This window comes from Bubalus bubalis, chromosome 4 (assembly GCF_019923935.1).
Source record: "Bubalus bubalis isolate 160015118507 breed Murrah chromosome 4, NDDB_SH_1, whole genome shotgun sequence".
Taxonomy (NCBI): Eukaryota; Metazoa; Chordata; class Mammalia; order Artiodactyla; family Bovidae; genus Bubalus; species Bubalus bubalis.
In genome coordinates this window covers 5,033,666-5,060,651 of record NC_059160.1, presented here as the reverse complement: position 1 = coordinate 5,060,651, position 26,986 = coordinate 5,033,666, and the positions used below count along the sequence as shown (strand labels likewise).

The following is a 26,986-nucleotide window of genomic DNA, read 5'->3' as shown; positions in this document are numbered from 1 at the left end:
GGTGGCACTTTCAGGCAATAGAAGGGTTGTCGAGTCTGGGAGGGCATGAGGATGGGAGAGGTCAGGAGATGAGAATGGAGAGAAAGCCGGTAGGTCCCATGAGGACCTTGGGCTGGGCCGGGAAGACTGGATTTCATTTTAAGGGCTACTGGATCCTGCTGTTGGGTTTTAAGTGAGTTGAGATGTGAAGGGGGTCCTCTGGTTGCTTATGGAGAACAATTCAGAGGTAGGAGGTGGGGTTTGAGCAAGCAGTGTGTTCCCAGCTAGGAGGCTCCTGTGTGGTCCAGGCGAGAGGACAAGGTGGGCCCTGGCCAGGTGGGGACAAGAAGCTGGAGGAACAGCCTGGAGGCAACTCTGACAGCTTGCTGATGGAGGGGCTGGGGCCTCGGGGGAAGCTGACTCCCAGCCTCTGGCCTCAGGAACTGGCTTGGTTTGCATATCTGGGAGGGGAGAGGGACAGAAAGAAGAAATGTAAGCTCTGAGCTGCCTCTGGGGAGCGTGGAGGTGTGGCTGGGCCCATACGCCCAGGGGCAGAGCCTTCCGGAGGGGCTTGCGGTGGCATCGCTTTCAGAGCATCAGGTTCTACAGCCCCGCCAGGAGGAAGCGCCCTGCAGACGCAGCCTGGATGGCTTTGCAGAAGCCACAGGCCCCGGAGGAAGTGAGCCGCTTGCCCCTGCCTCCAGGGCGGCCCCTGCCGACCTAGGGCACCGGAACTGGCTTTGCTTTGGAACCCGGGGACCACCAGCGCTTGAGCTCCGTGGCCTTCATTTCCCTGCATGGAGGAAGCAGCCAGGTGAGTCCTCGGTTCTGAGCCTGAGCTCAAGCACACAGAGAGGGAGGCTCTGGGAGGCCTCGTGGAAACGAGGCCGGGAGAACCCGGTCTTAGCCGAGGTCCCACGGGGACGATGCCGGGCGGAGCACTCCCTGCGCCCAGCTGGTCCCCCTGCCTCTTAGGCTTGGAGGCGGCCACTCCCCCAGTCCAGAGTCCCAGGCAGACAGAAGGGCACCCTCCCAGCTCTCGTGTAGCCAGGGAAAGTTTCCCTTTCCAGCCTGTCATCTCCCCTAACCTTCAGCCAAGGAGACCAGCCACCCCAAGTCTTCCAATGAAGAAAGGGAGGCCCAGGTCTGGCAAGGGACGGCCCCTGGGGCTGCTGATGGCTGGAGGGAGCTCCCAGCTCTGTGGACACTTGCTGCCTTTGGCGCCCATCAGGTTCAGCCCCTCCCGGTAAAGGAGCATCAGGAACAGAGAGGGGAGGTTGTTTGCCCAAAGTCACACAGGAGGAGGAACCCACCTGGAACCCAATCTCCTGACCTCTCCCCCTTCCCCAGGCCTAGTTCCCGCCTTTCCTCTGGTCCCGTCCTTTGAACAGAACCCCGTCCAAAAGGAGGCTTGGGAATTCGGGGGGATGAGTCGGCCCAGTGGCTGTGCTCTCCACACCCCCACGATTTAGGGCAGGATGGAGCCGCAGACAGTGCCCCGGAGTCCCCAGGCTGGCTGCCCATGTCACAGCATCTTGTGAGTGCCTCCATCTCACGGCAGCTCTGGGCCCTGCTAATCCAGCCAGGCCTCCCCCGGGGCCAGAGCTGACCACCAGCTTCTGTTGCAGGAGGCCCCTGGCCCCAAATGTCTTGTTTGGGGCTGAAAGTGCTACGGGAGGCCCAGGGGCCAGAGCGGAAGTGGGGGGCGGGGCCGCACCCGTCAGGAGAGGAAGTGAGTCCAGGGGAGCAGGAAGGAGGCTCTGACTCTGCCGGGCACCCTCCCCCACAGCGAGGTTGAGGAGGGCCGGCTCTGAAAACTCTGGCCCTTCCCGGTGAGCGGAGAGACCCCTGAGCTCCCTTGACAGGCCAGGATGATAAGCCCCACTATGGAGAAGCTCGCTCAGAACTTGAGCCAGGCAGGACCAGCCCACACCCCCGAGAGCCCAGCCTGCACCCCAGTCCCATGTCCACTCACCCAGAGGCTGGGGGGCTGCTCTGTGCCCCCTGACTCAGGCTCAGGGCCCAGAGAGGACAGGCCTGTCCCCCACCACTGCCCCGGTAGGAGCTCCTGGTCTGCAGACATCACCTGTCAACATGACCACCGCCACACTGCTGCCCTCGCCCCTCCAGCAGATTTGCCCCCAGAGGTCAGCCAGAGGGTTTTCTGGATCCAAGAAGCTCTGAGCAGGGGGTTGCCCCCTTGGTCCTACTGCCCGGGTAGGGGTGGGTGGGTGGAGGTTCCTGTGTGCTTCAGGAGGGGCTGTGGGCTGGCGGCTCCGCACCCGACCGAGGAGGACCCCTCCTCCCCGCCAAGCCTCTGCACAGGTTCTGACCTCAGCCGCCGCCTATTTCCGTGGGCCGTCCCGCAAGCACTGGCTCCCAGCGACCCTCTCAGCAGGCACCCTGGCCCCTTGCCCGGGCAGTACGGTGACTTGTCCACCCCCAGCCAGCTCCCGGCCTCTCCCCGCGCCTCCTGGTGTCTAGAGGAAACAGCAGACCTCGAGTTTAGGGTGACTCGGGGGTGACGTCCTTGGTTCCCTGCCTCCCCAGGGCCGGCAAGGCAGCGATGGAGCCGGAGTCCCTCTACGACCTGCTGCATCTCCCTGGGAAGGAGGACCCACCGGCCGAGGAAGAACTCTCACAAGGTGCGGGCCGGGTGGGACGGAGCGGCAGGGCTGGCATCCTGAGACACCCCCCGGGCCGTATCAGGCCCTGCCTTGGCTGCCAGGTGGTTCGCTGAACACCCAGTTCTGTCCAGCCCCTGCCTCTACCTCCTGCTTTATACTTGACGCCCCTGCTTCTGGAACCTTCCACTGAGTTATCCCCAGATCCCGCATAACCCCACTTCTCCAGGTTAACGGGGACAGTGTTGAGGATGCTGACTGCTGTGTGGTCCCCTTGGCGTGGGGGCTGAGCTGCATCTCACCTGTTACTCTGAAGAGTGGTAGTCGCGGGCATGCTCACCTCCTTTTTACAGACGAGGAAGCAGGCACAGAGGGTGGCATTGCAGACCCGCAAGCCCGGCGCCGCAGGGCTGGCTTCATGAACTGTCTGGCATTCTCGGTTTATAAGTGGTTTCAGGTTGAAAAGCATCAGGAGGAAAATTGCTGTTAGGGTGGCAGGGCTTCGTGATTTGGAAAAGTGTTTATTTTTGGTTTTATAGTTGGTCTGGAGTTACAATTCCGGCAGGCAGAGCTGGAACATGGCGGGATTCAGAGTGGCAGGAAGGACGCTCCAGGAAGGGGCCGAGGCCGTTCAGGCACCGCCACCCCCGCCCCACCCCTGCCACCAGGCCTTTGCCGGAGCCTGTCCTTCTGTGAGGAACACACAGGCTGGGTGGGACTCAGAGGTCTTCAGCATGTCTGCAAGACTCTAGCTGGGCGACGTGAACACAGAGGCGATGCGTCCTGTGGATGTGCGCAAAGCCAGCCCCGGGTTGGCTCAGTGTCTCCCACATCCACTGAGACTCGATGACCTCAGGGGTCCGCCTGGGCCCTGCCATTTGTGGGTTCCATGGTTCTTCAATGTAGAGGAGATGCTGACCCAGGTCTTGGGCCTCAGTGGAGAAGCAGGTGCCCTCAATGCCCTGCCCACACCGGGGAGCCTGGCAGTCGTGGTTGAACGCTGCCTCGGCCCCTTGGAGCCCAGGGACCTGGGCTTAACTGGTCTGTGACCCCTTCTTATGTATGTGGAAAGAGGGTCAGATAAAATGTCCAGTTAAATATGAATTTCAGATAGACAAGAAATAGTTTTCGAGTTTACGTATGTTCCCCAAATTTGAATATTGTGGTGTCTGAAGATGGGCTGGTGTTCATGAGAGAAGTGAGGGGGAAGAGTGTCCTGGGGTAGGCAGGAACCACTTGGATGAAGGAAGGGGGTGCAGAGGACGAGGCGTGTCTGGGAAACCCAGGTCTCTGGGGATGTTGGGTGGTCAGGGCGTGTGTGTGTCTGTGTGTATGTGTGATGGCATGTGTACATATGTGTGAATGTGTATCTATGTGTGTGTGAATGCACTTGTGTGCCTGTGTGTCTGAGTGCCCTTCTGCACATGTGTGTGTACGTGCGTGTGTGTGTGTGTGTGTGCGTGTGAAGTTGTAGGACCAGTCTCCCCTCTTGGTCGAGACGCTGGCTCCAGGGCTGACCTTCAGGCCCCCATCCATGTGTCATGCCCCGCTCTGTTTCCAGGAGAGAAGAGGAAGTTCCTTCCCCCAACTTCCCGGAATAACCCCAAATTTGAAGAATTGCAAAAGGTGCGGGAACCTTCTCTGACCATCTTTCTCTGGTGGAGTCTTCCTACCTTCCTGGGGTTGGGACCGTGGGCCACCCCCTCCCCAACCTCAAGCTGGTGGGTGGGGACCCCACAGGCTCCCGGGAGGCCTGTTGAGTGGCTGCAGAAGGGATCTTGCCTGAGCACCTGTGGTGTGCCTTTCTGTGCGTGATCCCAGCAAGCCTCCTGGCGGTTGAAAGAGGTGAACTGTCACCTGCGTCCCAGGGAGCAGAGCCTCAGGAGTGGCCTGACCCACGGGGGGCACACGGTGGCCAGTGACGGAGCTGGGCTTGGACCCAGGTCATAGACCCCAGCTCTCGCGCTCCTTCTCTGGCTCAGCTGCCTGGGGCAGTGGACAGCTGACCGAGTGGTGGGAACACACGGCCACCACCCAGTTCTCAGCTGTAAGCTGCGCACAGGCTAGGGGCTTCCATTTTCCTCTGCAGTATTCCTCTAGTCTCCGTGGGGTGTTTCTGTTACCTCCTCCAGGGAGACCTCCTGACCTGCACCACCTCTGACCGCCCCCCAGAGGATTTTAAAACCCCTGTATTATCAAAACCTTACACAGGACAAAATAAAGCCCAAAGTGCTCAGGTCTGCTGGAGCCCAGAGCAGGCCCCTAACAACCTGGGAGATCAGAGCAGGCTTCCCAGAGGAGGCGATGTTTGACCTGGCCTTGAAGGGCGAGTAGGAGTTGACTGGTGGGAGGAGGGCAGAGCTGAGCCCAGCGAGAGGCCGGGTGGGGAGTGGCCCCCCATCAGCTGTCCCTCGGGGCCGCAGGTGCTGATGGACTGGATCAACGCTGAACTCCTCCCAGAGCACATTGTGGTCCGCAGCCTGGAGGAGGACATTTTCGACGGGCTCATCCTGCACCACCTTTTCCGTAAGTTGCTGCTTTCAGCCCCAGGAAGTCCTAGGGGGCAGAGTGGGCCAGCCTGGGGCTCGCTTGGCGCCCTCTGCAGAGCCCTTGGCAGACGGCTGCAGGACAGGCCCACCATCCACGGCTTCCTGAGCTCTTGCCATGGAGCAGGTACTGTTAACCCTCAGCACAGCTGTTCTGTGATCATCCCCACTTTATAGATGAGGAAACTGAGCTCCGAAAGGCCTGGTAGCTTGTCCAAGGTCTCACCATGAAGACAGTGGTGGGGGGATGGTGGAGGGAGAAGCCAGGGGTCTTGGCTTTAACCACTAGACCACACTGCCCCGCAGAGAGGAGGACTGCGGGTCACTGTGTGGAAGGAAGGGGGTGGGGCACAGGGTCTTGGTCAAGGTGGAGTGGGCTGGGGGTGTCTCCAGAGAGCCGGGCTTGCCCAGCCACATAACCAGCATGCCCTGTGACTGCCTGGAGGAAGTGGACTGGCTGTGGGTCCCCTGTCAGGAGCCCCATCTGTCTGCACCCCCCCAGCCTTTCCCACCCTTTCCCTCCATCCCACTCCTCTTTCTCTGGTCCTCAGAGAAGCTGAGTGGACTCAAGCTGGACGTGGAGGAGATCGCCTTGACCGCAGCCAGCCAGAGGCGCAAGCTCACGGCTGTCCTGGAGTCTGTAGACCAGAGCCTGCGGCTGGAGGAGCCACAGGCCAAGTGGAGTGTGGAGAGTGAGTGGGGCTGGTGTGGAGAGGGCTGGGAGTGGGCAGGCAAGGAGGCAGAATTACAGTGCCCTTACCTGGGGGTCGGGGCTGCCTCGAAGCCCAGCACGAGGATGATGAAGGCAGCCTTCTCCATAGGGCTGCCACGGCTCCCCGACTCCCAAGCACCGCACACGAGCTCAGCTGCCTTGTTGGACCGGTGCTGCCTGCCTGCTTTGTTAACTTATCTAAGTTGCATCGGCAGTGCCTGCTTGTAAGAAACGAGTGTGCAAAGTCCCACCCAGTTAGCCACTTGGTAGGATTTCCTGCCATTCCAACCTCTTCATCCTGCCCATTTTCCAGATGAGAAAAATGAGACTAGAAGGAGTTGAAATAGCCTCTCCAAGGTTGGGTGGTGAGGTGGTCAGTTCAGTTCAGTCACTCAGTCGTGTCCAACTCTTTGAGACCCCATGGACTGCAGCACGCCAGGCCTCCCTGTCCATCACCAACTCCCAGAGTTTACTCAAACTCATATCCATCGAGTCGGTGATGCTATCCAACCATCGCATCCTCTGTCATCCCCTTCTCCTCTTGCCTTTAATCTTTCCCAGCATCAGGGTCTTTTCCAATGAGTCAGTTCTTCGTATCAGGTGGTCAAAGTATTGAAGTTCAGCATCAGTCCTTCCAATGAATATTCAGGACTCATTTCCTTTAGGATGGACTGGTTGGATCTCCTTGCTGTCCAAAGGACTCTCAAGAGTCTTCTCCGACACCACAGTTCAAAAGCATCAATTCCTCGGTGCTCAGCTTTCCTTATGGTCCAACTCTCACAACCATACATGACTATTGGAAAAACCATAGCCTTGACTAGACGGCCCTTTGTTGACAAAGTAATGTCTCTGCTTTTTAATATGCTGTCTAGGTTGGTCATAACTTTTCTTCCAAGGAGGAAGCCTCTTTTAATTTCATGACTGAAGTCACCATCTGCAGTGATTTTGGAGCCCCCCGAAATAAAGTCTGTCACTGTTTCCACTGTTTCCCCATCTATTTGCCATGAAGTGATGGGACCAGATGCCATGATCTTCGTTTTCTGAATGTTGAGCTTTAAGCCAACTTTTTCACTCTCCTCTTTCACTTTCATCAAGAGGCTTTTTAGTTCCTCTTCACTTTCTGCCATAAGGGTGGTGTCATCTGCATATCTGAGGTTATTGATATTTCTCCTGGCAATCTTGATTCCAGCTAGTGCTTCTTCCAGCCAAGCATTTCTCATGATGTACTCTGCATAGAAGTTAAATAAGCAGGGTGACCATATACAGCTGTGATGTACTTGTTTCCCAATTTGGAACCAGTCTATTGTTCCATGTCTGGCTCTAACTGTTGCTTCCTGACCTGCATACAGGTTTCTCAGGAGGCAGGTCAGGTGGTCTGGTATTCCCATCTCTTTCACAATTTCCCACAGTTTGTTGTGATCCATGCAGTCAGAGGCTTTGGCGTAGTCAGTAAAGCAGAAGTAGGTGTAGGAAACAGTATGAAAGGTGAGGTGGTAACAGTTTTCAAACCCCCTTTTTTCTCCTTTTGTTTAAAGTATGGTTGGTTTATATCATTGTGTTAATTTCTGCTGTACCAGAAAGTCACTCAGTTATACATATGTATACATTCTTTTTAAATATTCTTTTCCATCATGGTTTATCACAGGACGCTGAATATAGTTCCGTGTCAGTTTTTGTTAGGCCCCCGTCATTATTCTCGCCACTGCGTTTCAAGTCTCACATTCAATAACTGATGCTTGTCATGTTGGCCCCAAGTCAGGTCGTCAGGCTCACCAGGCCCCTCTGTTCATGGAATTCTCCAGGCAAGAATACTGAACTGAGTTGCTCTTCCCTTCTCCAGGGGATCTTCCTGACTCAGGGATTGAACCCAGGTCTCCTGCATGGCAGGTGGATTCTTTACTGTCTGAGTCACCAGCAAAGCCCCTAAATCAGGTCACGTTCAGCTCAGATCTAACAATTTGTTCAGCCGGGGCCCTGCCGTAGGACATTTAGTTGTTTAAACAGCGCTGCAGTGAACATCTGTGTGTGAAAGTTCCCTCCACACATGGCTCGTGTCCTTGGGCTGTATTTGCAGAAAGGATGACTGGAGCAAGTGAGACTATTTTTAGGTTCTGAATGTAGATTTCCAGACCTCTGCTCCCCTGATGACTGGACACCGAGCTCCTTGGGCTGCAGAGGGCGGTTGTGACAATAAGGAGCCCACCGCGTGGCCCCAGGTTTGGGTATCCCGGGAGCCCTGACTTCGTGCCCCCGTCTCCTCCCAGGTATCTTCAACAAGGACCTGCTGGCCACCCTGCATCTCCTCGTGGCCCTGGCCAAGCGCTTCCAGCCTGATCTGCCCCTCCCGACCAACGTGCAGGTGGAGGTGATCATCATGGAGGTAAGGGGCGGGCCCCGGAGGATGCTTGCCTGCAGGTCGGGCATCTCAAGGCTGCGTCACCACACTCTGGACCAGGGGGTGGGTGCCGCACAGTGCAAGGGCTGAACCAGGGTGAGTTCCAGGGAGCCGGGAGAAACACCAGGTCCCACCAGGACGGTCGGGGAGCTGGGCCTGAGCTGTGGGCAAGAGATGCAGAGTCCAGGCCAGGCCACGACGAGGTCTGTGGACCGGTCAGCCCCACTTACTCAGCAGATGACACCTGCCTGGGGTGTCCTGAAGGTCCTGGCTGATGGCTACCACGTGGGCCGTAAGTGACCATCTATTCACGGCCCTCTGGAGCCTTCACACCCTGGGCCACCACCGCTGCCCTCCCGCTGTGACGACCTCGTCTACCAATGCATGGGTGTGAGAGTGGCCCCAGGGGCCTTTTGGTTCCAGCATCTACTGAGCGCTCCCTCTCCAGCACGTGTGGACTTGCGCTGTAGCTGACGGCCCAGGAGTCTGTGCCTTCTCTCTCAGACAGACCCTGAGTACCACCAACAGGGCCCCCCATGCCTGCTATCCACTCTCCCCACCCCCACCTCCTGGGCGCCTGGGGAGCAGCCAGCTTCCCTCATCCCAGAAGGCAGAATATGCCAAGTCCAGCCAAACTCATGAGAATGCATCCTGACTTTTTCAAAACCACTAACGAATTCTATGGCTATATGTAAATCAGAGGTGACTTCATTCCTTCATGCATTCACCTATTCATTCATTCACCCACCCATTCATCCACCCACTCACTCATCCATTCATTCACCCACCCACTCATCCATTCATTTATCCACTCACCCACCCACCCACTCATCCGTTCATTCATCTACCCACTCAACCATTCATTCACCCAGCCACTCATCCATTCATTTATCCATTCACCCACCCATTCATCCAACCACCCACTCATCCATTCAGTCATCCACTCACCCACCCACTCATTCATTAACCTTCCCATTCACCCATTCATTCATCCACCTACTCATTTATTCACCCAGCCAGTCACTTATATGTTATCAGGTAAACACGTGTCCATTGACGCCCTGTGAGCCAGACACTGAGTGGACTTTGGGGATACCTGGGCACCGAGGCAGACACAGTCCCCCCTCTTTGTCGGGCTCAGGGCCCGTGGGAAGAAGGACAGTTAAGCTGGTCTCACAAGGGCTGCCCAGGAGGGAGGCCGCCTTGAGGAGCAGATGCGGCAGGGTGAATTGGGTTCCTCGGGGCAGCTTTGGGCCCTCCAGTCTCCTCTGGCGGCAGTCACGAGCCCTAAAATTTTCTGTGGCTACTCCATTACGCCCCCCGTTCTCTCTCCTAGCGCACCAAGAGCGGCCTGAAGTCGGAGAAATCGGTGGAGCAGCTCACTGAGTGTGGGTGAGGCAGGGCGGGGGCGCTGGGCTTTCTTGGGAGTGGGCAGTGGGCCCCGGGGCAGGGGCAGACCTGCCTGACCTTCTTGGGCAGGGTCCTCACTCTGCCGGCCCTACTAAGTGCTGCCCGGCCCATGGAGTCCTGACCGGGAGAGCCGCTTATACCCACCTTCACTGCACACGCTCCATGGCAGGGTTGGAAACACATCAGGGTCAGGGCCGTGCACGTGGGCTCTGCAACAAGGCAACCACAGGGTCCTGGGGTCCAGGGAGAAGGGGGGCTGCTGTTAGGCACCTCTGAACTGCAGGCTGGGTGAGCCTTTAGAAGGGTCTCAGTGGCGTGGGGCCAGCTGGCCTGTGGCCAAAACTCCCAACAGCCTGGGTGGTAAAGGAAGCCATGCATGTACCATGTGCATTTCCCCTCAAGCCCTCCAACACCGCCAGCTGCATCTCTCTCCAGGGAGACCTGGCCATTTTGCATTCCTGGACTCCCCTGTGGTGGAGATTGTAACTGACCTCAGCCAAGGGTCCCCCTGCCACCCGTGGGCTCACACTTTGGGACACCTGCCCAGGTTCCAGGGGTGGGAAGGGTGGGGGGCTGGCCCTGCAGCAGGCCCCTGGGTTTGGGCCGCAGGTTCCACTCTGTGAATTGTAGAATCTCCGCCTGGTCCGGCTAGAATGTCTTTCATCCTTGCAAAGCTGCCAGAACTGCAGAGGGGCCCCGCTCCGCCCTCAGGCCTGCATTTCCCCAGACCCTGCCAGGGGCCACTGCCTGGCTTCCCCTTTTTGCCGCCCACCCCATCTGGTCCAAAGGTATTTCTGGGTTGGCCTGAGAGTGGGTTTCTTCCAGGAAAGCTGTGGATTCTTCTTTCTTGTCTAACCCTTCCCGAAGGCCTACTGTGTGCAGGGCACTTGGCTGTTTCAGCTCCCTTGACCCATTTAGCTCTCAGAGGCCCAGCTGGGTGAGTTCAGTTGTCTCCTGCTCGTAGACTGGGCAGCCAGCCCTGCCTGGGCTGAGGTCGCAGCTCAGCCTGGTATGAGCTCTGCGTCCTTGTGCAAGTCACTCCCCTTCTCCGAGCTTCTTCAGGCCTTTGATAAAGGGGGACCCCCCTTTCCTACTTGTTGGGCCTGTCGTGAGGGTTATAGATGATGCACGTAAAGGGACCTTCCCCTCTTTTGTGCCTCCAGCCCTGAGGTCCTTCCGGGTCTACACCTCCTGGGTGTCCACTGGGGCCAGGCTAGGGTGACGGGCTCGAACCCCTGCAAGCTGATGGCAGGTAATGTCTGTGGCGGAGGTGTGTGGGCCAGGCATGGCCAGGGTGGAGGGAGCAGACGTCTGTTGGCCCATCCTGCCAGTGAGGCCTGGCGCATCTGCCTTCCCAGTGACACCCCAGGAAGAAGGCCTGTTCCCCTCCCACCTGATGAGGCTAGATGCCCTCCACATCATCCGTCTTGACCCATCTATGCCGAAGCTTTAGGCTGTGAGAACAAGTTTGGGGAACTTAAGAGAGAGGGTGCAGTTAGCAGCGGTCATGGTGGCCACACCCCTCCTCCCTTCGCAGCCCTAAAGCCACGCTTCTCAGCCTCTGCTGAGCTCGGACGCTTCGGTGAGGCCCACCCCGGCCCTGGGCTTGTGTCCCAGGCGGCACAGGGCCCGTGCCCCTCCTGGCAGCAGCCTCCGTGCAGAACCCTGGGCCTTCGTCTCAGGCTGCTTCCCTCAACCCTCTCGGCCCAGCTTCCTGCCAGGGTCACGGGCAGTCGGAGGGACCACCTGGCTCTCCTGGGAGAGCCCAACCTTCCCCAGGCATGGGGGGTGGGGGGGGGGCAAGGCGGGCAGAACTGAGCTTTCAGGGTGTGCGGGGGGGCGTGGAACACTTAACAACAAAGTCCAGGCAAAACCACTCAGTGACAATAAAAAGGCGGTGAAAGAAACCAGACACGAGGGCGTGCACACGGTTTCATTGCAAACACAACAGACCAGATGAAAACACAGCCAGGCACCTGTGAGCGGCAGTGACCTTTGTGGGGTGTGAGGGGGTGGGGACCAGCTGGGGGTGCTAGAAGGTTCTGCGCCGTGCTGGGGGTGGTGACGTACAGGGGTGTGCATTGGTAAACATGCGCTGGCTCTCAAGTGAGGATTCGGGCGCTTTTATCGTGTCGTGTAACACGCCCCCACCACAACTACAACAGACTCCCAGGTGGTGCTGGTGGTAAAGAACCTGCCTGCCAGTGCAGGAGACACAGGTTCGATCCCTGGGTGGGGAAGATCCCCTGGAGGAGGGCGTGGCAACCCACTCCAGTTTTCTTGCCTGAAGAATCCCATGGACAGAGGAGCCTGGCAGGCTACAGTCCATGGGGTCGCAAAGAGTCAGACACGACTGAAGCGACTTAGCAAGCATAGCACAGCTAAAACAGCAACCACAAAAACAACACAATTCAGGCATTTCTAGGTGTGGGAGCCTCAGGGGGAGGTTTGGACCTCTGCCATTTGCTTCCCACGAGGGCCCTGCCTGCTTACGGAACTGCCAGGAAAAGGGAGCTTGCAAGTTTCTCTGTCAGCCTTGCCTCTGCCAGGTCTTGTCACACGAAGACACTACGTCTCTGAAGTTGTTGTTTTTTTTTAACCGTGTGTTTGCTTTCTCCCCACCCCCACCCCCTACCTTTTTCTCTTTAGCGCAGACAAGGACCAGCCATCAAGTGAGTACCTTCCTAATTTAGGGAAATCTTTTTCTGCTGGGTATGTGCTGAGGTAGACATGGCATTATGACTGGTGGATGATTGGGTGCGCTCACAGTTCCTCTGTGGTCCGCGACGTAAGAGATGCAGGTTCGATCTCTGGGTCGGGAAGATCCCCTGGAGGAGGGCGAGGAAACCGACTCCAGTATTCAGCCTGAAGAATCCCAGGGACAGAGGAGCCTGGCGGGCCACAGTCCATCAGTCGCAAAGAGACACGACTGAAGCGACTTAGCATGCATGCATGTGTATCTCCAGCCCTCTTGTCTTTTGTCCTCCCTTCTGTCTGTCTGCCCGTGGATTTGGCTGTTCCTTCTCGTGATGCTGCTCATATGGGTAGAGAGATTTTTAATTCCCATCGGTGGTGAAACCTGTGGATTGTTCAGCGTGTGGGCTCTGGGGCCAGGCAACCTGGGTTCAAATGCCAATTCCCCCATTTATTAGCCACGTGAACTTGGGCGAGTGACTGAACTTGTCTGTGCCTCAGTTTCCTCATCTATAAAATGGGGTTAATAATGGCACCCACCACTTAGGCTGGTGGCAGGGGTTAAAAGGTACTTTGTGGACGTGCTTAGCACAGAGAAAGTGCTTAATAGTGATTGTTCACTACTTTGGCTGCTGTTTTTGAGACAGAGTTCTTCACCAATTGACTGATTGACTCAGCCATTCCTTCTTTCATTCATTTATTCCTTAGTCAGTCCACCTGGCCAGCTGGCAGTTGGTCATCCATCTATGCATGCATCCATCTATGCATCCATCGACTCATCCATCCATCCATCCATCCATCCATCTATTCACCCATCCATTCATCTATCCACCAGCCCATCCATTCATCATCCATCCATCCATCTAAATATGATTTTTCCTCCCTGAACCTTCCCCACTTGGAACACAGCTGTATAGACAGGGGGTTCTCACCTGCAGAGGAGGCAATATGACCTGTGAGGGGCTTCTGAAAGCAAGGACTGAGAAAGGTTGAGTGGGAGAAGGGAGGTACCAGGAAGGCCGGTCTGGTGAGATGTCTGTGTGTGGGCAGGTGGAGGGGCAGCCCGAGGACCTGGGGTTTCCCAGGGAGCAGTGTTTGTTAGGGGGCTGCATGAGACTGGGTCACACAGTGAGGGGCAGGGACACGGAACAAGGCTTCCTAACACCGTGTCTAGAGTGTCCATCGTGTTCTGGCCTGGGTCATCAGAGTGGCTCCTTCAGGGGCACAGTTTCACTAACCATAGGCCAAGAGGTCTGGGGGGGCTCAGTGGCATTTCTGCCATGTTTGTCCGTTTATGGGGCATTTTAACCTACATAGTGCGGTCTGGTGCTGCTTATTCTCCCCTTCACTAATGAGGGAACTGAGGTATGGAGAGGTGAAATGACTTGTTCAGACTCACACAGTAGCTGGCTGCAGAATCAAGAGGTAAATTCTACCCAGTTTGGGTGTTCAGTGCCTTGAGGACCAGCCTCCCCAGGGAGGCATGTTAGCTGCTCATGGCAGGAATGCAGTTGGTGGGAAAGGGCCTGAGTCTGAGGACTTGGTGCCTCTGAGTCTGGACCAGGGGCCTGAGTTGCTAAGATGCTCCCGTGGGCCTGACTCAGCTGCTGAGGGTGCTGGCCTTCTGTGCACCGCGGGGATTTCAGCCTCTCTGCAAGGGCTGGATGCCCTTATTCTGCCACTCCACAGATGCTGGGGAGGAGACCTCTGGGCCAGGAGTCAGTCTGGGGCTGGCCCCTTTTCAGCCACCCATGGCAGCTCCTGTGGACTGCTGGGTGGAGCAGGGAACTGCGGGGAGGCAGGGCGAGTTCCCAGGGGATGGGGTGGTGTCCACGCTAGAAATGATGACTGTTTATTTAAGACCTATTGTGTGCCCAGCTGGGCTTTCCAAGTGGCGCTAGTGGTAAAGAACCTCTCTGCCAACGCAGGAGACATAAGAGACATGGGTCTGATCCCTGGATTTAAAGATTCCCTGGAGGAGGGCATGGCAACTCACTCCAGTATTCTTGCCTGGAAAGTCCCCATGGACAGAGGAGCCTGGTGGGCTACAGTCCATGGGGTCATAGAGTCGGACACGACTGAGCAACTAACACTTACTTATTTACTTGGGATAAAATTACATCTCTCTCTGGACTGATTCTTCTGAGAAACTTTGGTGGAAAAGAAGTCCCTGTTTGGCACAAAGATAATAGCATCGTAATGAGGTGTTTATTGGATCTGTCTGCAGAGGACGTCTTTGATGAATTATTTAAGCTGGCTCCAGAGAAGGTGAACGCAGTCAAAGAGGTAGAGATCAAAGTTCCAAGAGTGCCTCCTGCCGCCCGCCCCCCCGCCGCCCACCTGACCTGGGTCTGGGGGAGAGGGTAGGGCAAAGGGGGAGGAATCTGGCCCTCACTCTGCAGCTGCTGTGCTGGGTGCCACGCGGCAGAGGGGAGAAGCTTTCTGTGACCCTGAGTGGGAAGGTGGCAAACCTGAGCTGGGGGCCTGACGCCTCGGTTCTTCCCTGGACAGGCCATCGTGAAGTTCGTCAACCAGGAGCTGGACCGCTTGGGCCTGTCCGTGCAGAATCTAGACACTCAGGTAGGGATGCGGCTGCAGGGTCCAGGGTCGGGAAAGGCCAAAGGGAGAGGGTTCGGCAGGGCCCACCGGGAGCCTGGCCCACCTTGTGTGACCCGGGGTGTCACCTCTCAGAAACCTGGGGTCCTCCTCTCCAATGGGGGTGTTGCATGGAGGCAGCATCGCCAATCAGGGGCAGGACAATGGTCCTGTGAAGTGAGGACCTCAGGGTTTGTCTGTGCTGTTAATCACTTTCATTGTGGAACAACTGCCTTGCAGCTCGTTTTCCCCCAAACTAATCTTGGACTATGCTATACGATGACTCAAAACACACAAGCGTCCCCTGTCTAATTGCATTGTCTTCCCTGGTGGTGCTAGTGGTTAAGAACCTGCCTGCAAGTGCGGGAGATGTAAGAGATCTGGGTTTGATCCCTGGGTCGGGAAGATCCCCTGCAGGAGAGCATGGTCACCCACTCCAGTATTCTTGTTGGAGAATTCCATGGACAGTGGAGCCTGGAATCGCAGAGTCGGACATGACTGAAGAGACTTAGCATGCACACACGTATGCCTGGTGGGGTTGTGGGTGCCAGCACAGCCCCGTGTCCGAGGGCTCCCGAGTCTCCTGGTCCACAGTGCTGATGACGCTGAACAGTCCCGGGGCAGGAATAGAATCTTGAGCTGTCAGCCTCCTGCGGTGGACCGTGGCCTCCCACCAGAACTTTATGCCTCTGATTTCCCTTAACACAGTTGGGGGCAGGGAAGCCGATGGCCAGCCCAGGCCCCTCAGCACAGCAGTGGAGCTTGCTGGAGCCCAGCGGCGTTAACTGGACATGGTGGTGCAGGATTCGGGCCACCTGGCTTCTGTTTACACAACATGGTCTGGGGGGACCAGTGGCGAGGTCATCAAATGGCTAATGGTGAGCTTAGCTGGAGCTGCTGATGTCTCAGACACAGCCTGTCATTAGCCAGGGGGGAACAGGGTTTATGTAGCCCTGCGCCTGGAGCCAAATCCGATGAAGCCCTGCCCTGTGCCCGGCTGTGAGCAAAGCCCTTTGCATGTGTCAGCTCACCAACTCCTCCCAACAGCCTCCTTAGGTGGGAACTGCTACTATCCCATTTTACAGATAAGCACATTAAGCACGGAGAAGTTAATGAACTTTTCCAAGGTCACACAGTGACTAAGTGGTGCTTGTCACTCAGTCGTGTCTGACTCTATGTAACCCCATGGACTGTAGCTCGCCAGGCTCCTTGGTCCATGGGATTCTCCAGGCAAAGAATACTGGAATGGGTTGCCATTCCCTTCTCCAAGGGATCTTCCCGACCAGGGATCGAACCCGTCTCTTATGTCTCCTGCAGCGGCGGGCGAGTTCTTTACCACTAGCGCCACCTGGGAAGCCCAAGTGGTAGAGCTGGGACTTGAACCCAGGCTGCGCCATCAGCACCTTGCACGGTGGCCACATGAGAAGCCCGTGTGTGACGTGGTCTGATGACACAGCAGGGTAGAGGTGGCAGACTCTGAAGCCAGGTGGGCCCACGTTGCCCCTGGGCTTGAGCATACCTCCTTCATCTTAGCTGTGTGACCTTGGACCTGGACTTCTCTGAACCTCATGCAGGATCCCACTCTCATAGAACTGTGAGTAACAAGTGAGATGGAGACCATCGGGCGTTTTGTGGATTACCTGGCATTTGGTAAAGAATCCGCCTGCAATGCGGGAGACCTGGGTTCCGCCCCTGGGTCGGGAAGATCCACTGGAGAAGGGATAGGCTACCCATTCCAGGATTCTTGGGCTTCTCTGGTAGCTCAGCTGGCAAAGAATCTGCCTGCAATGCGGGAGACCTGGGTTCGATCCCTGGGTTGGGAAGATCCCCTGGAGAAGGGAAAGGCTCCCCACTCAAGTATTCTGGCCTGGAGAACTCCATGGACTGTGCCGTCCATGGGGTCGCAAAGAGTTGGACACGGCTGAGCGACTTTTGCTTCACTGACACACAGTGGACACACAATGAAAAGTTGTGGTTTTATTGTGTTTTATGTGGGTATGAACAGATGATGTCTTGGGTTTACATTCTGCCTGTTTCATCTTTATGTCTCATTTGGTAAAATAAAGGTGTTTGCAGAATAAATGGCACACGTGAGAGTGGTATTTAGAGACTGTTGCATAAAGGGGGATATTAAAGTCCCCGGTATTTCAGTGGCACATTAGCAGGCAAGATTTGGGGCCAAAATAACAGCATGGAAACAGACCTATTACGAGGCAATTCCATTAAGGACTTCTAGCGGTGACTTACTTCTAATATTCAATCTTGTGTTTTGTGTCTTTGAAGAGATTGAATAGGATTATATTAGCATATGATGTGATGCCGGGGTGATGGATTTATCTCTGAACGTACAGACAGAACAGACAAATATGAATGTAGCAGCCAGCAAAATGAGCCCGGTGTGATGGTCTCTGCCTTTCCCTGATGGAATAGTTTTACACTTAACTCTGTTTTCTTCTGAGCCTCTGTAGCTCATGGAACAGTATGTGGTTTAAAAAATGATTTGAGGCTATTTCACAGAAAATGTAAAAATGGCTCATCTTATCAAGCATGTGCTGTGTGCTAGGCAGCCAATAACTGCTTTATACCTGCTGCTGTTTACAACACCGCAAGGTCCAGGATGTCATCCCTGTTTCTCAAAGAGGAATCCGAGGCCCAGAGAGGCTGTGTGACCTCTATCGTCACACAGCCTGTAACAGGCAGAGCGGGATCCTCCAGGCGGCCTGTCTTCAGTCCCCTCCTTTGTAGTTTGCAGATGGCGTCATCTTACTCTTGCTGATTGGACAGCTGGAAGGCTTCTTCCTGCACTTGAAGGAATTCTATCTCACTCCCAGCTCTCCTGCAGAAATGGTAAGTTTTTGCAAAGATTTTCCTTTCCCCCTCTTCCTCTGAGTGCCCAGATCTAGGAAACTGGCATGATCAGTCTTAATTCATTCCCTTACAGGTGAAGTAAAGGGTGAAGGAAACTTTGGTTGTCCATATGTCTGCCCATCCACCCACCAATCTCACCTGCAGACTCTTACACCTATCCATTGACTTGCTGATTCACTCATCCACCCAGTTCATCTACCCATTTATCCATCCATACATTCATCTACCTATCCATCCATCCAGCCACCCACTCATCCATCCACCTACCCATTCATCTATCTATCATCCATCCACCCATCCATCCATCCACTCATCCACCATCCATTCATCCATCCACCCATCCATCCATCATCCATCCACACATCATCCATCCACCCACCCACTCATCCATCCATCCACCATCCATCCACCCACCCACCCATCCATCCACCTACCCATTCATCTATCCATCCTTCCATCCATCCATCATCCATATCCACACATCATCCATCCACCCATCCATCCAGCCAGCCACTCATCCATCCACCTATCCATTCATCTATCACCCATCCATCCATCCACCATCCACCCACCCACCCACCCATCCATCCACCTACCCATTCATCTATCCATCCTTCCAACCATCCATCATCCATCCACTCACCCACTCATCCATCCATCCACCATCCATCCACCCACCCACCCATCCATCCACCTACCCATTCATCTATCCATCCTTCCATCCATCCATCATCCACCCATCTATCATCCATCCACTCATCCATCCATCTACCATCATCCATCCACCCATCCATTTATCATCCATCCACACGTAATCCATCCATCCATCCAGCATCCATCCGTCTACCTGTCCACCCACCCATTCACCCATGCACCTGATCCGTCATTTTCTGAGGTCCTGCTTGGTGTCAGGCCCTATGGCCATAAAGATGATCCAACACAGATCCTGCTTTCAAGGACTCCTCAGTCTATAAACACTGTGCTCTCAGTGATATCTGGTCTTCCAGGCTGCAGTGAAATGTGTTGGCTCATGGTGGGTGGGCTGGTGGGGAACCTGAATGCAAGAAAATGCGGTTAGTACGATCTGCAGGAATCAGGAGAGGCCTTGTATGAGAGGTGGCCCCTGAAGTTGACTGAAGGGCTTGGGAAACCCCAGGGGAGGGGATAGCATCATCAAAGAATCAGAGGTGGCAGGGGTTCTGGCCTCGTGGCAGTCAGGAGTTCCCACGTAGACCCTGGAGTCTGGGGGGCTGGTTGGGAGATGGCTGCATTAGCCCAGGCGGGGATGGGATGGGGTGTCTATGCCTGAGTTGGGGAAGGACAATGGTGAGATTGATGCTGGTGGAAGGGACAGGGCATCGGCCTGACTGCTCCCAGCTTCTGGGCCCTCATGGGGCTCCTCCCTCCCCCTCCCCCAGGCCTGTCATGTGGAGCCTCTGCAGTTCCTTGAGCTCCTCAAGCTCTCTCACCTGTGGGCTTTTGTGCAGTCTGTTCCCCTTCTGGGAATGTCCTTTCCATGTGGGACACCTGCCGGTGAAGGGAAGGGATGCTCATGAGTCTCCACAGGAGGAAACTGAGGCCCCTGAGGGCAGGGTTCACTCCAGTCCTGAGCTGCGTGTCTCGGCAGACTTGGCAGAGAGACAAAGCCTCTGCTCTGGCCCTCAATCCACCACCAGCTCACTGCTGGCATCTCAGGCTTCTTGGCTAAAATGGGCTCACAGTCCCTGCCCTGCTGGCCTTTGTGCTCAGTCGCTCAAAGTGTCTGACTCTTTGCGACCCCATGGACTACAACAGCCTGCCAGGCTCCTCTGTCCATGGGATTCTCCAGGCAGGAACACGGGGGTGGGTTGCTGCCCCTCAGACCACACAAATAACAGAAAAGGGTTTGGAGTATCATGAAGGTGGAAGCATCCAGGGGCACGTGGTCCCTTGTCCCCTCATCCTGCCCAGGACCCCAGGTGGCCCTCTCTGAACTCTGTCCACACCAAGGTCCCTCTGGCTGATTCAGCAGCAGACAGCCCAGGGCAGGAGGGTACTCCATTCTCCCTCTGTAGAGAAGGGACACCAGGCAGGGCTGGGTGCCAGTTCCCAGTGCCAGCCTTTGGGATTTCTGGGAAAAGGAATGATTTCCATCCCTTTGATGTACCTGTGGCCCTGAGGATGGTTCAGATCTCAAGGCCTTCCCTGGGGAGGTGGGGGGTGGGAGGGGGCCCTGGGCCCTGGGCCCTGACCCAGTTGCCCTGACCTAGTTCCAAGCTTGGTTTCTGCCTGGCTCCCACATATCAGCAACCCCATCTGACCCTGCTTCTGGCTGCAAGCCTGACCCCCTTCCCCTACCAGGGTTCCTGTCGAATGTTCCAGGCCTGCCTCCCAGCCACAGCCTCCCTGCCTGCCTGTGGTCCACACCGCCCCCTGGGCCTCTGCCATCTCCAGGTCTTTGCCAGGGTGCCCCCAGCTGCGCCTTCCTCCTGCTTTGCTCTGGCTCCCTTAGCTGGGTGTTGGCTTCGACCACCTCCTCATCCCCTCTGGGCTCCTGGGCACCCACTAGGCCCCTGAACCACAGCTCTTCCCATGTTCGCAGGGAGTTCTTACCTGAGTCTGGCCTCACCAGGCCCGTTACCCCCGTTTCTCTCTCACTCCACGTTCCTGGGGGGTGGAGTGCAGGGCAGGGTTGTATTTCCATCTTACAGAAGGGAAAACTGAGGCCCTGGAGGCCGTGGGACATGCCCAGGGCTGCCCAGCTGGAACTGGAGCTGACCTCTTGACCCTCAGCCCATGTTCTTCTTTTGGCCATCTTCGTGGGTCTCATCTCCACCCTCTCAGGAGGCAGGGGTGCTCTTGACTGGAAGAGTGATTTGGGCTCAGAGTCCCCAGAGCTGGGATATTGGCTGAAGAGCAAACAGGCTGGAGCAGTGCAGTATTTGATGCTGCGGTAGAAACAGTGGTCAGCACTTACTGGACTCTCCGCCTTCACTGGGCACTGTGTGAGTCAGCTATTGCTGTGGAAATGCTGTGTAACAAACAACCCAAATACCCAGTGGCTGAAACCTGCAAACTTTCCTTCTTGTGGGTCTGCAGGTTGTCTGCTTTGGCTGCTCTAGGCGTGGCCAGGCTCCATCAGTCACCTGGGATGGGCTGGGTGCCAGGCCGTCTGGGCGGGGGTCACTAGGGCAGTTCAGCTCTGGGCCTCCTCCTGGGACCAGCAGTGAGCATGGCATGGTTTTCTCATGGCAGTGGCAGGGGACCCAGAGATGAAGCAGGACACACGAGGTGCAGGCTCAGACTCGGGCTGCTGTCACTTCCTTCTCACCCTCTTGGCCAGACAAGGCCCTGTGGCCTCGGTGCAGAGGCCCCTGCCGTGTGCGGGGCTGAGAGGACACGAGACTGCAGCCAGGGAGGTGCTTGCCCACGGGCAGCATGGATGAACTTACCAATTCCTTCCTGCGTCGGGCCTCTGAATAGGAACTATTTCCATTCCTGTTTCTCTCCAGGGAAACTGACTTCAGACAGGGCAAGTAAGCCAGTTAGCGTTGAGGTTAGAATGATGACCAGGCTCATCCGTCTACAAAGTGGAAACTACAGCCTCATGTCCTTCCTGGGGAGCCAGGGTGAGCCCCGTGGGACACGGAATCAGGGTGAGACCAAGAACGAGGTTCACCCAGAGTTGCAGGGTCAGAGCAAGGGCTTAGGTGGGTCAGAGCAAGGCTGAGACCGTGGTGCTGACTTTTATCCAGAAGTCAGGATGCCCAGGTGTGATCAATGAGGGAAGGTTAAGAGGATGGAGCCGGTGGGGTGGGTCTCATGCAGATCCCCATGGAACCAGGGGCTCAGAACTGGGACCCAAAGGAGCACAGGGGTCCCCTGTTTGTCACTCGGAGGTCAGAGCTTCACCAGATGGCAAGGCTGGCGTCCAGTATCTCGCTCACCTCCTAATCCCCAGTTACAAGCCGGAGACAAATGTCCCGCCTTCCAAGGCCCCCGCGTGCAGCCGGCCTGCTGACTCCACTGATTTCAGAACCACGTTTTGAAGATGAGCCACATTCCTCGGAGGGAAAAGAAGCAGCCTCTCAGCTCAGGCCCCAAGAATGCACTTTTATGGGCTATTGTAAGAAACCTCAGCTGCAGGAATGGGTAACAAAAATGCTGACGAGGTCATCAACTGGAAAGGGTGGAACGGCGGCCCTTTCCGGAGGTGGGACACCCGAGGAATTGTTATCTCGGTTGTGTGGCTTCTGGAAATTGAATTTCTCGTTATCAGAGCTTCTCTGCCAGTGGTGTCGATGTGACGTTGCTATTCGGTGCTGGAAGCAGAGTAGGGCTGGAGGAGCGAGGCCATTGTTGGCTCTGCAGAAATTAAAACTCCGGGGCCGGGAGCCTTCGGCTTCCTCCCACGTGCAATGACTGTTCTCTCGAACGATTTGAATGCACCCTCCTGGGTTGTGAGCTTCTCTGAGCTCCGCAGAACATGGTCATTTTCCTTTCATCATCTCAAACTGTGCATGCAAGAAAACTAATGCTTTGGGTAGACCTGGTGGGGTGGGGCTAGAGCCTGGGGCAGCTACTCCTGGTCGGACTGAGCATCGTGGAGGAGCGTGACCCGAAGAAGCTTGAGTGATTGTTGTTCTAGGGTCGACAGCGGTGATACTCAGCATGAATTCCACGAGGGCAGGCAGCAGGTCTGGGTTTTGCCCCAGTTGCGTGGCCAGCGCATAGCAGATGATCAGTAAATATTTTTTAGGGACTTCCCTGGTGGATTGGTGGCTAAGACTCTGTGCTCCCAGTGCAGAGGTCCTGGGTTTGATCCCTGGTCAGGGAACTAAGATCTCACATGCCGCCACTAAGACTTTGCCTGCTGCAATTAAAGGTCGTACAGGCTGCAACTGAAAGAACCCACGTGCCGCAACGAAGATCTAAGACCCTGCATGCCGCAACTAAGAGAAATAAACAACTAACAATAAATATTTAAAGTCAGTGAATGAAGTGTTTCTGAGAAACTGGTCCCGTGAGCTGCTCCGTGACAAATGGATCCCGTGGTGAAATCACTTGGGGAAACATGCATAGTCCCAAAAGCTCAGGATATATTGTAACACATTCAAGGCACTGAGAAGTCCTGCAGCAGAGGGTTTCCATAGGACTTTATGGAAGCCAACGTTTCCTAAAGCCATTTGGTCCCAGACCCCTTTTCCCTTCTGTCCCCTGGACCATCCTGTGAGGATGCAGGCTTGGAGGTGAGCACAAAGGCTGGGCTGAGAGGCAGGAGAGTCCAGCCCAGTGTCCTGTCTTCACTCTGGTATTTACCTTCTGTGCATCTTGTGAATGGTGCTCCTAATGAGAAGGAAAACAATAGCAACAGTAACAACCCTCGTTTTCCAGAGACAGGACGGCAGTGGAGGGCTGATTCACTCACTCTGAGGTTCGCTTCCTCCAGTCTGCACATCCCCAGAGGTGTGACCTGCCTGTTGGGGAACATCGGCACCCGTGACAGCCTTGGTCTTCGTGATGGGCTCTAGAGGGGCAGCCCTGCTGGGCTGGTGACCCAGCTGCCACCATCCTCTCCCTGGCATTTTGGATGCAGCTCTGCTACTCTGTCCATTTTTAAAAAATAATTTATTTGTGTAGGCTGTGACAGGCCTTAGCTGCGGCAGCACGCAAAATCCTTAGTTGCATCAAGCAAACTCGTAGTTGTGGCGCGTGGGGTCTAGTTCCCTGATCAGGGATCAAACCCCTGCCCCTGCATTGGCAGCATGGAGTCTCAGCCACTGGGCCACCAGGGAAGTCCCTGCTCTGTCCATCTGGTGCTCCTTCAACTCTCCTCCATGGAGAAGGACCCTGCTCACTGGATCCCTGTGGTCCCCACACGGCCTCCAGGAAGCCAGCTGTCATGGAGGACTCTGCCCCTTGCCTGGGAGGCAGCAGGAGTCCTTGGGGTGGGCTGAAGATGCTCCCCCAACCCCTGCCCCGTGTTCTTGGACCAGGACTGTGGCCTGCCCCTCTCGCTCTCTAAGAGAGTCTTTCAGGGGCTCCTGGCCTCCCAAACAGCCCACTTCCCAGCCCTCGTAGGAGCTGGGGCGGCAGAAACTTGCAGGGAGGCCTTGGCTCTGCCTTCGTTATTCCACCTTCATGTCTTGCCTCAGGATTCCAGTTCTGGGTCCACCATCACACTGGTCCACACGGCAGCTTGGAGAGGCCGCTGGGAGATGCGCTATTCCCCTTGTACGGAGGAGGGGACAAGGCCCAGGCAGGACTTGTGCCTTGTCCGACCTGTGACTTGTGACCTGTTGGGGGCTGGTGCACAGATGTCCAACCCAGATCTGCCCAGACCCACTAGGAGGGGACTGGGAGCAAGCTAGGCACCCTCGGGTGGGCTTTGCTTACCTGCTGCTCTGCCAGCCGGGCCTCCGGGCCCCTGGCTAGGTTGCCATGGGAACCTCCTGGCCTGGTTGAAGCGGGCTTTGGGACTGGGATGGGCTCCTCCAGCCCCAGCTGCTTTGCAGGCATCAGAGGGAGACAGACCTGACTCCAGCACTTTCTGTTTTGTGAGTTCAGATGGGCCCATGGCCACTCTGAGCCTCAGTCTCCTCATCTATGCTTTACCCATGGAACTCAGCTATTTATAAGGAGTCTCGATTGCACACAGGCTCCGAGGCTGCATCAGAAAAGGCAGGATGCTTCCTTCCCTGGCTAAAGTCTCCTCACCTGGCAGGACTCACTCCCAGGTGTCACCTCCACCAGGAAGCCTTCCCTGATGCCTGGGCTGGGTACCTTCCTTGGGGACTGCCTTTCCCCCTAGAAGTGGCCTCCTGGCTGCATGATGAATCATCTTGCCGACATCCGATGGGGTTCTGTCATTGTAGCTGCACAATGTCACCCTGGCCCTGGAGCTGCTGAAGGAAGAAGGCCTCCTCAGCTACCCTGTCAACCCTGAAGGTGAGTACAGGACTCTTGTAGGCAGGCAGCCTCGTGCCAGGGCCCCCGAGCGGGGCGGTGTGGGGGTGGGGTGCAGCCTCTTGCCTGGTGTTTGCTGAGTTTTCTTATGAGGGGGCCCTGTGCCCACGGTTCCCACCCACCCTAGTGGAGGACAGTCCTAGGGGGAGGAGATGGGGGACCAAGGTCCCTGGGGATGGACTGTCCAGAGAGCCGAGGTCTGGAGGAGGTGCTGTGTTGGGGGCCCCCCGAGAGGGTGCCTGGGAGGAGGCAGTGGCAGTGCCCTGTGACGGGTCCTGGAACTCAGGGCTCGCTTGACCAACTGTCCTGGTTTGCTAGGAGTTCTGCCAGGTTTAGCCCTGAGAGTTTGTGTCCCAGGAAACCCCTTAGTTTAGGGGAAACCCAGATGGTTGGTCACCCCCTCCTGGATCTGACCACTGCCCTGCTCTCTCCTGACCCGCAGACATCGTGAACAAGGACGCCAAGAGCACGCTGCGAGTCCTCTACAGCCTGTTTCGCAAGCACAAGCTGAAAGAAAGCACGGATGGGGTGCCCCAGAGGTCCCCAAATTAATCCTCACAGCCCCCCAGAGCTGCTGCTCACGGCCTGCTGCTGGGACCACTGGAGGCCCGGGCTGCGGAGGGCCTCCTTGTGGTGCAGCCCTGGGCCTCCCACTCTTGTCCTGTGTGTCTGTGGCACACCCGCCCTCCCCCGTCTCCTGTTTCCGTCCGTCTGAATATCTTTGAACCCAATTAGGCGTGGTTTCGTTCTGAGCCAACCTCTGATCTCGCCTGGTTTATTTTAACAAATGGATCTCTGGGAGGGATGTGGGGAGCCTGCCGATGTCCTGGGAAGGTCCCCCTTAAATATGCACGGATATGAGCTGAGCCCCAGTGCAGCATCCCTCCCCGTGGGGCAGGTGGGCGAGGGGTTCAGGAGCTTGTCTCCAGGGCCACCGCCAGGCAGCTGTGAGGGGCCCAGCATCGCTGACCTTCAGGGGGCTGAGGGGCTGACCCTGGAGTAGGAGGGCCCTCAGGTGTCAGTGCTGACCCGATGGCAGAGACCCGCCTGCCACACTCAGCTACTGCTGTCCACCTGCCTCTCACGTGGGGGTGACGGGCCCAAGATCACCCTCCAGAGGCAGGAGACCCACGTGGCTGCAAAACTAGCCCTGTGCCCCTCTGGAAAGTCAGTTCAGTTACTTGCCAGAAGAGCCGAGGCCCAGGCCCACCCCACAGCCACGGTGCTGAGTTTCACCCAAAAGTCACAGAGATTTCCTCGTGGCTGGTTTGCAGGTCGAACCGACTCCCTGTCTGTCCCCAGGGAGCTGCCGCGTCGCTCTCTCCAGGGAGACTGGCACTTGCTGTCTATGTTTCTCGAAGCAGAAGTCCCTGTAACAGGATGGAACAGGGGTTCCTGGAGCTGACGGCTGATGGGAACAAACCTGAAGGAGGCTCTGTGGGCGAGAGTGAGGGTCGGTGGGCAAGGTCAGTGGGGCTGGATCCGGCTGGCCTTGGGCCCCTCCCCTGCCCTCCCAGCTCCGAGTTTCTGTAAGGACAGAGCCCACTAGGTCTGAAGTTGTCACTGTTTGATAGCCTTGGATTTGGGGAGGGGCTGGTGGCTCAGACAGTAAAGTGTCTGCCTACAATGCAGGAGACCTGGGTTCTATCCCTGGGTCAGGAAGATCCCCTGGAGAAGGCAATGGCACCCCACTCCAGTACTCTTGCCTGGAAAATCCCATGATGGAGGAGCCTGGTAGGCTACAGTCCATGGGGTCGCAAAGAGTCGGACATGACTGAGCAACTTCACTTTCTTTCCTTGGCTTTGGGGCAGGGGGCCTGCATGGGCCAGGCCCTGTTTGCCCGACCAGCGAGTGGCACTCAGAGGATGAGCTCTGTATGGGGAGTGACTGACGCCAAGAACCCTTGGAGCGGGTGTCTGAGTGTGAGATAGTCTCAGGGTGGTCTTACATCTGCCCCACCCCATCCACCTGCTCCCCTCCAACTTACAGGCAATTAGGATGAGGGTGGGGCCCCGTGATGGGATTAGCATCCTTAGAAGAAAAGAGAGACTAGACTGGTCTCTGCCATATGAGGACATAGCAAGAAGGTGGCCGTCTGCAGACCAGGAAGAGGGGTCCTCACCATGTACCAAATCACTGGGGACCTCCATCTTCAACTTCCCAGGTGTCAGAACTATGATAAATAAAAGTCTGCTTTTTGGTTGTTTTCTTTTTTAA

The 26,986-nt window shown here is 56.4% G+C and overlaps 1 protein-coding gene across 3 annotated transcripts; it reads left to right on the top strand.

Moving 5' to 3' along the window:
* Positions 1-551: 551 nt before the first annotated feature.
* Positions 552-26,986, top strand: PARVG (parvin gamma). Of its 3 annotated transcripts, none has more exons than XM_006063300.4 (13): positions 557-793; positions 2,530-2,624; positions 4,165-4,229; positions 5,027-5,129; positions 5,701-5,841; positions 8,126-8,241; positions 9,593-9,648; positions 12,316-12,338; positions 14,588-14,646; positions 14,872-14,940; positions 17,701-17,802; positions 24,678-24,750; positions 25,211-26,986. In XM_006063300.4, the coding sequence occupies exons 1-13, from the start codon at positions 777-779 to the stop codon at positions 25,318-25,320; spliced, it is 1,029 nt and encodes a 342-aa protein (XP_006063362.4). In that variant the 5' UTR covers positions 557-776; the 3' UTR covers positions 25,321-26,986. The 3 variants fall into 3 exon arrangements, with proteins under 3 accessions (XP_045021160.1, XP_006063362.4, XP_025138497.3); XM_025282712.3 differs by lacking the exon at positions 557-793 and adding an exon at positions 1,723-1,811; XM_045165225.1 differs by lacking the exons at positions 24,678-24,750; positions 25,211-26,986 and adding an exon at positions 17,897-18,096 and having other exon boundaries at positions 552-793.

What these genes read in the sequence shown, in the direction of transcription:
- PARVG (XM_006063300.4), top strand. An exon ending in TGGAGGTGATCATCATGGAG is followed by an intron (nt 8,242 to 9,592) that starts GTAAGGGGCGGG and finishes TCTCTCTCCTAG; the next exon opens with CGCACCAAGAGCGGCCTGAA. An exon ending in AGGTGAACGCAGTCAAAGAG is followed by an intron (nt 14,647 to 14,871) that starts GTAGAGATCAAA and finishes TTCCCTGGACAG; the next exon opens with GCCATCGTGAAGTTCGTCAA.